We start from the raw sequence: 12,063 nt of genomic DNA, 5'->3' as shown, positions 1-12,063 counted from the left end.
TGAGCCAGGGAATAGGAAGCAGTAAGGACAGCAGAGATACCAGATGGTTGTGTTAAGATAAACAGTTAGATTAGACAGTGACATTAGGCATGATTGGAAGGCAAAAGTATAACATAAGGCATAATACAAGGTGCACTGAGCTGGTTATGTAAATCCACAGGACAAGAGGGAGCCAGTTAAAACTACAAGCTAAGTGGGGCAACAGTGTGGTTTAAAGGTGGGAAAACAAGCAGCATAGTCAAAATAAGTGTGAGAAACAGTTCAGCAGGGAGAGTCCAGGCAGTTACCAATCCAGGTGGTGAAGGATATCAGAGCTCAGGGCTGATTGTGGAATGTTGTCCTCATGTAGCAGTGTTTGCAGGTAGAAGGTTCCCCTCCTGTTCTCCTCTTGTATATCTCTAACTGTACTAACTAAATTAGTTATTACACTTGTAAGAATCCTCACTAGCTAACAGCCTCATCAACTTTGTCACCTGGCCAACAAGGTCATCACGTAATAGTTCCCTGAGCCAGACTCCCGGTGCCCTCTCCACCAACGGCCCCCAGAGCCACCAGGGGAGGACATCCCGGGTTTAGCACTATCACTTTCCCACCTATTATAAGCTGGCTACCGCCCATCACTGTGGGATATATAACCTGTATGTGGTGTGAATTAGTAACTGTGCTTCTGTCACGTGTCCGCTGTGCCTTAAGAAATTCTTCTCCCTGGTGACTATTTACCAACTGAATAAACTGCAATTTGGTTGCATCTATCTGCCCAGGTGATTTTCCAAGAACACACCAAGACGTACGGTCCTCAGATATCCCCTATACCATATCCTACTGCCAGTGCCTAACGTGCAGTATCTTCTCTGTACACGGATATAAACTGTCAGCCCACAATTATCCTCCCAGAGGAGCTCAGGCCGGCTGACAGAAAGTGACAGTAGCCTTTCCTATCCAGCGCTACCAACTAGAACTGTCACCATCCCGCTAAGACATCACATGCGTCCCTGGGACTTGAGGCTGGCAGAGGGGGTAGCTAGATGCAGCCAGCTGCGACACGCTCTGACCCCAATATGTTGTCTCACTGAATCCTGAACTGCAGGGGTTAATTAAAATTCAATGTTAACCCTTCCTCTACGTTTGGCATTTAGGCCTCGCTTATTTGCATCTGATGAAACAATGTTACGATGCAAGTGGGGGTGCAGGGAAGTTTACTCCTTACCCTCCATCTGTACTTTTATTACACTACGGGCCAATACTAGTTGACATCCTGGCACCAACCTAAACTCTCTCCTATTACCTTGGTGCTTGATGTGTCATTATTACAGTTGCAATATTCATTAATCTTCCACAGGGCAACCAATTTGTTGTACTGAAGATGAAAGCGTTTCTGCATGGGGCAGAGAATGTTACCCCCTAAACAAATTAGACCATTTACTGCTGAAGAGATTTTGAACAATGTCATTCCATGATCATATGGTCGGTGACCTAAAAGATGAAAAGAAGTCAGTGATGTACGTAATAATACACAACATTTTGTGATTTGCTTGTGGATTTAGGCAACAATGATCTTGTTGTCATTATGTATCACTGCACATGAGAAGCTTTGATACTGTATAAAGTAGGTGTGAAATCCCAGCATAGAACAATGCACTGAAACCAGGATAGTTCGCAGCAGTAAAGCCAAACTCCTGGATTTTTCCCTGAATCACTTGGTGGCTGCTCCAGAATATTTTCTTCTACACTACGATCAATTAGCTATTCCCCTCTATGTCCTGGAAAGCTCACCTAGCTGCTAAAGCAACTCCCCCCAGAAGATGTTGCATTGTACTGGACCGCTATATTTAGGGTTGATGAGTAATTCATCTGCTAATCCCTTCCACCCAGACCTCCTTTCTTCTGGCGGACACAAAGGAGAGAACAGACGAGATCTGTGCTATTGTCAGCTCCCTGTTCTAAATCACTGCTGCCAGGTAACAATAGTGAGGGGGCTTCTGTACAAATACAGCAGATAAGACTCCTGAGGTACAATCAGACCTTTCACCAAACTAAAATGATTGTATTCAGGTCTGTACCGTCAGATGTTTTTTATGACCTCTCAGGAAAATGTCATAATACTACAATGGCAACGTTCACTCACATGCTGCAGACTTCCCTGTCACATCTTGTGCATCCTGATGGAATACCACCTTTACTTTAGCCTTCTTCATTTTTTTTTTAGTAAAAACAGAGAGATCCAAAACCTTCAGATTTTGACATTTTCAATATTTTAGAGGGTTAGGATCCGGCACCTGACGTTAAGGGAGCAGACAGTGGTTTTGGTCCCTATGGCACACAGCTCACAATTTAAATCTGCTAAAAGTGATTCACTTACTCAACAAAGACTCTACGGTCATGGCCAAAAGATTTGAGAATGACACAAATATTGGTTTTCACACAGTTTGCTGCTTCAGTGTTTTTAGACCTTTTTGTCAGATGTTGCTATGTTATACTGAAGTATAATTACAAGCATTTCATAAGTGTCAAAGGCTTTTATTGACAATTATATTAAGTTTACGCAAAGTCATTATCTGCAGTGTTGACGCGTCTTGCCTCTGCAGTCCGCCCTGGCAGCTGTCAATCAACTTCTGGGCCACATACTGACTGATGGCCGCCCATTCTTGCCTAATCGATGCTTGGAGTTTGTCAAAATTTGTGGGTTTTTGTTTCTCCACCCCCCTCTTGTGGACTGACCACAAGTTCTCAATGGGATTAAGGTCTGGGGAGTTTCCGGGTCATGGACCCCAAATTTTTATGTTTTGATTCCCGAGCCACTTCGTTATCACTTTTGCCTTATGGCAAGGTGCTCCATCATGCTGGAGAAGGCATCGTTCATCACCAAACTGTTCTTGGATGGTTGGGAGAAGTTGCTCTTGGAGGATGTTTTGGTAAAATTCTTTATTCATGGCCGTGTTCTTAGGCAAAACTGTGAGTGAGCCCACTCCCAACAGTGCAGAGCTTGCTCAGGAATGGCTGCAGGCAGGTGTGAGTGCATCTACACGCACAGTAAGGAGAAGACTTTTGGAGGATGACCTGGTGTCAAGAAGGACAGCAAAGAATCCAATTCTATCCAGGAAAAACATCAGGGACAGACTGATATTCTGCAAAAGGTACAGGGATTGGACTGCTGAGGACTGGGGTAAAGTCATTTTCTCTGATGAATCCCCTTTCAGATTATTTGGGGCATCTGGAAAAACGCTTGTCCGGAGCAGGAAAGGTGAGTGCTACCATCAGTCCTGTGTCATGCCAGCAGTAAAGCATCCTGAGACCATTCATGTGTAGGGTTACTTCTCAGACAAGGGAGTGGGCTCACTCACAATTTTGCCTAAGAACACAGCCATGTATAAAGAATGGTACCAAAACATCCTCCAAGAGCAACTTCTCTCAACCATCCAAGAACAGTTTGGTGATGAACAAATGCCTTCTCCAGCATGATGGAGCACCTTGTCATAAGGCAAAAGTGGTGACTAAGTGGATCTGGGATCAAAACATCAAAATTTTTGGGTCCATAACCAGGAAACTCCCCAGACCTTAATCCCATTGAGAACTTGTGGTCAATCTTTAAGAGACAGGTGGACAAACAACAACCCACAAATTCTGACAAACTCCAAGCATTGATTAGGTAAGAATGGGCGGCCATCAGTCAGTATGTGGCCCAGAAGTTGATTGACAGCTGCCAGAGCGAACTGCAGAGGTCTTCAAAAAGAAGGGTCCACACTGCAAATAATGACTTTGCATAAACCTAATGTAATTGTCAATAAATGCCTTTGACACTTATGAAATGCTGTAATGTTACCTCAGTATACCATAGCAACATCTGACAAAAAGGTCTAAAAACACTGAAGCAGCAAACTTTGTGAAAACCAATAATTGTGTCATTCTCAAAACCTCTGGCCATGACTGTAGAGACTGACAGAGTGACTCTGCAGAGGAATAACGATTTGCCAGGTAAATCAATCTAGCCGCTTTGTTCAAATAGATTGAAAGAGCTCGAATCTGACTTTGGGAAGACCAGTAAGGAGGGAATTGCAATAGTCGATGTGGGAGATGATGAGTGCATGAATTAATGTTTTTGCGGTGTCTTGTGTCAGATATGTGCGTATTCTGGAAATGTTCTTTAGATGTATGTAACATGATTTAGATATAGAGTTGATGTGGGGAACAAAGGACAGTTGTGAGTCAAGGATTACACCTAGGCAACGAGCTTGCGGGGTGGGATTTATGGTCATGTTATCGACAGAAATAGAAATGTCAGGCAGGAAGCTTCTGTTCTTGGGTGGGAATATTATTAATTCTGTTTTTAAAAGATTGAGTTTGAGTTGGTGAGAAGACATCCAAGATGAAATGGCAGAAAGACAGTCAGTAACGTGAGACAACACAGATGGTGAGAGATCAGGAGAGGATAGATAAATTTGTGTATCATCTGCATAGAGATGATACTGAAATCCAAAGGAACTTATTAGTTTTCCAAGAGAAGTGGTGTAGATAGAGAACAGCAGAGGACCTAGGACTGAGCCTTGTGGTCTCCAACTGATAAAGGAAGCGGAGCAGAGGTGGATCCAGAGAAATTAACACTGAAAGAGCGATTAGATAGGTAGGATGAGAACCAAGATAGGACAGTGTCTTGCAGACCTAGGGATTGTAGCGTTTGTATGAGGAGAGAGTGGTCAACAGTGTCAAATGCAGCAGAGAGATCCAGGAGAATTAGAAGAGAGTAATAGCCGTCAGTTTTAGCTGTGATCAAATCATTGACAACCTTGGTCAGCGCAGTCTCTGTGGAGTGTTGAGAGTGAAAGTCTGATTGATGAGGCTCCAATAGGTTGTTTGCAGAAAGGAAGTGTGTGAGGCGAGTGTAGGCAATTCTCTCGAGAAGTCTGGAGGGGCACGGGAGCTGAAGCGGTAAATTAAAAGTTTGGGTCAGAATTTTGCTTTTTCAGACTAGGAGTAATCGCTGCATGCTTGTGTAATGACGTGAAGATCCCAGTAGAGAGAGACATTACAGAGTTTAGTTAAAGGTGGAATGAGCACAGGAGACAGGGACCTACCAATTTGTGAGGATATGGGATCGAGAGGACAGGAGGTAGAGTAGGAAGATAAGAAGAGAGTAGAAACTTTGTCTTCATTTGTGGGATCAAATGAAGAGAGGGTGTCAGAGGTTGCTGGAAAGGAATTGAGCTGATTGCTAGTCTAGGGAGATGATACCATTTCAAGTCAGATCTTATCAATCTTGTCCTTGAAATAGGAAGCAAGATCATGTGCACTGAGTGTCTCATTTTAATGGTGATTGAAGCATATGTCAGTGTAGGGCCTGCATAAAATTATTTACTCTTGAAGCTGGGGTGCAGGCTTAAATGTTTTGATCAAAATATGAACCAATAGCTCCTGTTTTCATTTTGCTAGATAAACACAGATATGCAGTGTAAAATTGAGGTGTTACCTAATTAAAATCACTAAGCTGGTTCTACAGTATATTGTATTGGAATACTTTATTAAACATAAAATAATGCTTTTGTCTGAAATCACCTGCTGAAATATACAGTATTGCTGCCATTTAAACAATTTACCTACTTTAGCATCGTCTGTAATCATGGAAATTAACTGTGGACTGCACTGATTGTTTCCATTGTTACAGATGTAGCAAAGAAAGGGTTTGAACAGCTTTTCTATCTGTCAATTGGCAGCAACAGTGAGTGTTTCTGCTTTCAACAGGCAATTTCAGGCATATTTCAAGTAGTTATTACAGAATGCTTTTGCTCAGCACACTCATTTTAATTAGACTAAATCATTTTTGTCTAGTTTTAGCCTGCAGGCATGGATATAACATGTTATGCTATACAACTTGTTCTTATGTGAAATTATGTTCTTAAATTAAGTGGTGAAAGAAGGACACGAATCTAACCTTTGGTGACTTGTCCCTCCAGCTGCCTCCTCATTAATGGCATCGCCCCAGACAGAAGAGTTCTTTGACTTGATAGCCAGTTCCCAAAGCAGACGACTAGATGATCAACGGGCGAGTGTGGGGAACTTGCCCGGTCTTCGGCTAACGCACAATAACATGGGTCACTTGAGGGTAGAAGGAGACCAGCACGAGCCAGGGGACGATTTCTTCAACATGCTGATGAAATGTCAGGTGAGCGATTCATATGTAAAGCCTGTATCTTTATATATAACCAATGTTAGGGTTAGTCAGCACCTGCAGAGCAATGTTATGTGTAATACATTATGTCCTATGGAGGTGTATGAACGGATGTAGCCATATAGCCCCGTGGCTGCAATGACCATGAAAACTGGTACTTGTGTCCTCCATCTCTCCCACTCTTGCTTCTTGCCCTCAGATCCCTTTACACTGGCTCCCCCTACTCCAATGTGTCAAGCGTTTGTCTGCTCCTGTCCCTTTAGATTGTAAGCTCTAGTGAGCAGGGCCCTCTTCTCTCCTATTCTCATTACCTACAACGTTTGCTCACCAGCTACACTCCGCACGTCCTGCCCAGTGTCTCCATTCCTCCATTGTCTTCACCTCACTCAGTTGTGTCCACACTAATGGGCACTTGCGCTGAATATACCCCTTGACGCTCATTACCCATCCAGGCTATCCGTAACTGTGTTTAGAGATGCTGTGTTATTAGTTTACCTTGTGTAGTGTTGTTAGCTCTCTGTACGGTGCTGTGGACCTCATGTGGCACCCTATAAATAAAGAATAATAATAATAATATCTTTACTACACAGTAACTTGTCAAAGCAGTAAAACATTTCTGCAAAGTACTGTTTTAGTAAGATGTCCCTTTATAGCGGCGAGAACATGGTCATTTCTCTGTCACTCACACAAAATACTATGTCTGTACTTGTGAACGATAGCGGAATAATGAGGTCATTGTGGAGAAAGTATTTTTTTATATTTACTTCAGACTGCTGGACGAATTCAATTATTGGCGAGGTTCCGTAGTTACCTCGTGGGCGTGTTACTGTGTGATGTTGCAGGTAATGATAATCCATCATATTTTGCTTGCACTGAGAAAAAAAGTGAAAAGTTTTCATTACCGTAATTACTGCCAGTGCGAGCAGAACAGTTGGGTTACTTTGAAACCTTGCGAATAATTGAATGGGCCCCTTCATGTGTGTTCAGCTTATTAAAAGGAGCGCTTGCATCTTGAAATGGCTGTGAACAGAGGACAATGTCTTGAGATCAATCAATAAAGGCCGATTCCATCACTCACACCAAAATATTGCACGTTATTAGGCCCAATGTTCTACTTATTGAACCTTGTATCTGCCGATGCAATAGAAATGCCTACTCACAAAACCTCATGTAAGAAGTGCGAGTGTTGCGAGCTGCTGCAAGGTATTGTGGAACTACATGTACCAGCATGCACTGGCAGACATTTAGTATAATGGGACCAGTGGGGTGGCATAGATGATGAAATGGCAATAATTTTGGAGCCAAGGGGAACCCCGATTCCCCTTATTGTCTACCTTTTATATTTTTTGTTGTCTAATGATTAAACAGGGGCACCCTCATTTGAAAAAGGAATCTTCCCCATTAAAATGAGGTTTTCTGAGCTGGGATAGAGATCGATGCTCTACCTAACCCTGGCATTTACAGTGCTTGTTGCCTAGGAGGTGTGTGTGACCTCACAGTGCCGCAAAGGGCCCCGCCAAGGACAGTCTCGCCCTTCACAACCTCCGCTGAACTCCTCAATATCCTGACAATCCCGGCCGCTGCAGGGTTAGTCTTGGCTGGGGTGAAAAGATGGGTTGGTGATGGGCAGGGATTAGGGTTCTCCCCATGGGTGGCTCTCTCCTGCTAGATTCCAGGGGAGAACACTGGATAATGTGAGATTTCTAGTCCCAGATGATGAAGAGTAACACCTCAATTTAACCCCTTCAACCATTTGTTTCGCTGAAGGGGCAGCTCACTTCATGTGTGTTTAAAGAGAGGGGGGGATGAATGCCAGGAAGTGTCCCAGGCACCAAAGGGGAAAACGAAAACCCCATGCGTTATTAAGGCCACCAACCTCGCAACATTTAAGAATCAGGTGTGGTTTAGATCTGTGTCATATCACAAAGAAAGTGTACAGACAGAAGAGTCCATAAATATATACTCCGGTTGGAACGTTCAGGGTAAGCGATGGGAAGATGACGTCTGGTGGACTCTTCGTGTTACGTTTATTTGGATTACAGCGAGATTCAAACATACCGTTGTCCCTGAATCCTCAGCTTCCGTCTATAACAATTCATTGCACAATGAACAGGACCCATCCTATGCTCTCTCTGAGAAGCGGAATAGTCCTCACAGTGTATGTATGTGCGTATTACATGATTATATATTGGATTATACTATCACGAGCCGATCTGCATGACGGTAACGAACAGATTTCCCATTGTTATCTGTATCAAGGATCTAATGATAACGTTCCGCTTCTCTGATGGGCAAGTGGGGTTTGGAAGGCGTCTTTGTGTAAAACCCTCTCATTACTTCCCAGGGATGATCATTTGCCTGTCAATGTCTGTATGTAAGCACTATATCCAGTCTTATTATAGGGGGAAAAGAGGTTTTCATTATTCCGCTTCACTGGAAGCCTGAATCTCTAACTATTGTACTGCGAACCTCATTACAGTACCCCCAAACCTATAATACAACATTGCAGCATTAACAGATATAAATGGAAAGAGCCACTATCAGCCGGCTGATGGTTATCTACGTGTGTCCTCATACACCTGGAAACACAGGGCAGTGTGCACTGGCTGGGTCAGTTATATTTAACTAAATTATATTTTTGTGACACCCAAGTAACATTCTCCCTTTATTGGGGCGGTCTGCTGAGGACAATACTACATCTCGCACCGCAGACCAGCAATGGAATACAAAGTCATTTAAATCCTACATTTTTCCCCAGATTGTTCAGTATAATTAATCTGTATTTGTTTTATTCACAGTTCTCTAAATGCCACTTTCTAGTCTCTTTGTACATAAATATCCAGTATAAAATGACATTATAAAAGGTTCATGTCACTCACCCCCTCTTTACTTCTAGTCTGCACGGATCGACGACCAAAGATGTGCCCCGCCGGACTCCACGCCCCGAGGACCCACTATGCCCGATGAAGACTTCTTTAGTCTGATCCAGAGAGTTCAGGCCAAGAGGATGGACGAACAAAGAGTGGACCTCTCGTCCAACCAGGAGGACGGAGAAAGCCAAGATCATCAAAGGAGGCTGAGCAACAGCTAATTGTTAGCTCTGCTGACAGACATCTGCCTTTTACAAAGGAAATAACTCTCCGAGGATTGGACCCCACATAGTATCTGAAAGCAGAGAACAATTTTTGAATTAGAAATGTATTTGCATAGCTGATGCATAGAGGTTAAGTGGACAACTTGTTAAACTGGTGTGAAATATCCAAGTGTCTTTGGCCAATTAGTAAATAACATGGACTTTTTATTGGATGCCTTTTTATAGGCAATTAAGGAATAATGTGCCACAGTTTCGGATGGATAATCTTTACGGCACATCCCCGTTATTGGCAAAGCGCTGCGTAGAGAGGGGAAGGTGGACGAGTTTCTAGCTCTGAAACTTTATAACACAGAAACAGAATTGAATGATACGACTGTATTTTATAAGCCGGCTAAACATGGCAGCACTCGGTCACAAAGGGCCTTTTCACTAAATGGCAAAAATGGTTTTCTTTTGTACCTTAAAGGACATTTTTTAACATTACTTATGGAGCTGGTGGCACCATCCTTTACGATCTAGAACACAATATCTAGTCTGACTGGCGGGGAACAGGTTAACAGGTACTAATAATAGCAATAACATCCGAGCAGCTGGGCGGCGCTGACCTCCATTTACTGCCGTTTAGTGAATGAGGCCTAGAGATCCAAGAGCCTCTCATTCCCCAGTGTGTCAGAGCATCTCCTTTACCCATTGACCAGACGACTTGCAGACTCTAGACAAGGTATCCTAGCTCAAACCTCCCTGCTGCTGCCATGGGAACCACAGCAGCCATCTTTACAGGAGAACACAAGTCAGTAGCAGTAATGTGACTGTGGGTAAAATTATCATCAACAATTATTTCTACTATAGCACCAGCAAATTCCGTAGTGCTTTACAATTGGGAACAGTAATAGACAATACTGACCGAGAGGTAAGAGGGCCCAGCTCGCAAGCTGACAATCTCTGGTACCAGCCTCACTCTCCCTGATAATAACTGTGCCACAAAGACCCATTGTTAGCGGGCAGTCGTAGCTGCAATATTGGAGGGGAAACCCACATGCAGCAGATATTATCTAAGACCCCTAAAACGCTGCAAGAGCATTTATAGCATAACGGATTACAATTACACCAAAAGTGGCCAAAATCCTTTGATTAAGATAATCTAGTTGCCATATTGTACACAAAATGTAATTATATGAGAGAAACTCAGAGACATCAAAGTATTTATTGTATTTAAGCGCTTAATTTGTGTATTTTTTCCTTATAGGAGTCTGAGGTAACTCCGAGCATCATTATAAAGATTAATACCCCCTGTAAATTATTATCAGAATAATGAAGTTATATCAGGATTATACACTTATAGCACATGAGTAATGATAATTGTGTGCTAGAGGGAACAGGACAAAATAACTTGCCCCTACCTGACCAGATTACAGAGGCCTATCATGTGCACAGACGTGGCGCTCAGCATCCATACTGACCGGCCGGGGTCCACCATACCCAGACTGCACACATATGTCCATGTGTTATAGGCATATAGTCACTTCTGCAGATCAGTAGCCTTAGCTGTAAATGGAGTAATCATAACAAACCCTTACAGAAAGGTAACTGGTAGTAACTTTTCTCTCTTCCCCTAAAGCATCTGACAACCATCCCCAAAGTGACACTGCCAGCCGCCATTCATCACTGTAACCCCCAAAATCTAAATACCACAATGAAAAAATTACCTTAAAAGGAAAAAAAAAATCCATACAGAGTACTCATCTCAAACCGATAATATAACCCGGGATCAAATAACGTGTTACACAACATAACTCTATCTTGTCTGCTCTGTGGAAAATCTATGTTATGCCTGGTGTAATAATTACACAGGACTGACGCTGAGTAGGACCAGCCTGGTCTGGTGCTGTGAATACAAGAATGTATTAATGCTTCAGATATTCTACGTTATGGTGTTGTAAGAATAGAATATTTAGGACGTTAACACTTTGCAGATATCCTTTAAGGGCATAAAAAAATGCAAGTACACCCTAATATATTTCGTTTTTGGTGGAGTTTGAGGAGAATGAAAATCTAATTCTTACTGTCCTTCAAGCTCCCTTCTCGCTCCGCCCGTTTCAGACAAGCCAAGAGGCCCATTCAGATCTCCTGTAAGATGACACAATAGGTTGGTTTATATAAAACTGGAAGTGGTGACCTATTTATCAAAGTGAAAATCAGCACCTTGAATACAATTATTTCTGTCAGTCATGGTACGGTAATTATTAGACAATCCCAATCTGAGATACTGGCGACTGCAATAAACATCCTCAGCCAAAAAACTGAAACTGGACTCCAAACACAACGTAAATGCCACATACTTGAATGTATTAAAACTATTTATTTTCAAATGTGCATTTGCAGAATTGTTTTTTTCAGGATTGGTTTCTAACAAAATGGTACTTGACTTTTTCCTGACAAAAGCATCTGCCAAATATATGAAAAATTTGTTTTATTGTGCTTAATAAAAATTATTTTGTGGTCTACTGGAATGGCTTCCTTATTTTCTGGAGTGAGATCACTGAGAGCATATTAGGCAGTGAGCCAAATCAATTCATGAAGCAGGCAAAAATTATGAATAAATGATGACCTGGATGTGCAACTGTCCATATACTACAAAACCCAAACCTTGCTGAGTCTTCCTGTACCTCAACATTGCCTGAACCTCCTTCTGCACATCGGCACAGCCTGTACCCCCTTCTACCGCACATCGGCACTGCCTGTACCTCTTTCTACCGCACATCGGCACAGCCTGTACCCCCTTCTACCGCACATCGGCACTGCCTGTACC

The 12,063-nt window shown here is 42.7% G+C and overlaps 1 protein-coding gene and 2 long non-coding RNA genes across 6 annotated transcripts in view; 1 reads left to right on the top strand and 2 right to left on the bottom strand.

Annotated features, from left to right (window-relative positions):
- Positions 1 to 11,758, top strand: part of GPSM1 (G protein signaling modulator 1) — a 225,195-nt gene extending 213,437 nt beyond the window's left edge. For all 3 annotated transcript variants that reach the window (XM_075185837.1, XM_075185836.1, XM_075185834.1), the window contains exons 13-14: positions 5,946 to 6,154; positions 9,057 to 11,758. In XM_075185837.1, the coding sequence (XP_075041938.1) occupies positions 5,946 to 6,154; positions 9,057 to 9,251 (404 nt within the window). In that variant the 3' untranslated portion in view covers positions 9,252 to 11,758. The remainder of the gene's footprint in view (positions 1 to 5,945; positions 6,155 to 9,056) is intronic.
- LOC142101380 (uncharacterized) overlaps positions 1 to 12,063 on the bottom strand; it is a 535,334-nt gene that overhangs the window by 296,865 nt on the left and 226,406 nt on the right. The gene's annotated exons all lie outside the window — the stretch shown is intronic.
- On the bottom strand, positions 826 to 9,275 carry LOC142101375 (uncharacterized). 2 transcript variants are annotated; one of them, XR_012678990.1, is made up of 4 exons: positions 9,040 to 9,275; positions 6,656 to 6,708; positions 5,924 to 6,182; positions 826 to 1,473 (listed from the first exon to the last, which is right to left on the bottom strand). It is a non-coding gene; the product is annotated as an uncharacterized LOC142101375 (long non-coding RNA). The 2 variants fall into 2 exon arrangements; XR_012678989.1 differs by having other exon boundaries at positions 5,924 to 6,708.

This window comes from Mixophyes fleayi, chromosome 9 (genome assembly GCF_038048845.1).
Source record: "Mixophyes fleayi isolate aMixFle1 chromosome 9, aMixFle1.hap1, whole genome shotgun sequence".
NCBI classification, from domain to species: domain Eukaryota; kingdom Metazoa; phylum Chordata; class Amphibia; order Anura; family Limnodynastidae; genus Mixophyes; species Mixophyes fleayi.
The sequence above is the reverse complement of the archived record's forward strand: the minus strand, read 5'-3'. Positions and strand labels throughout refer to the sequence as shown.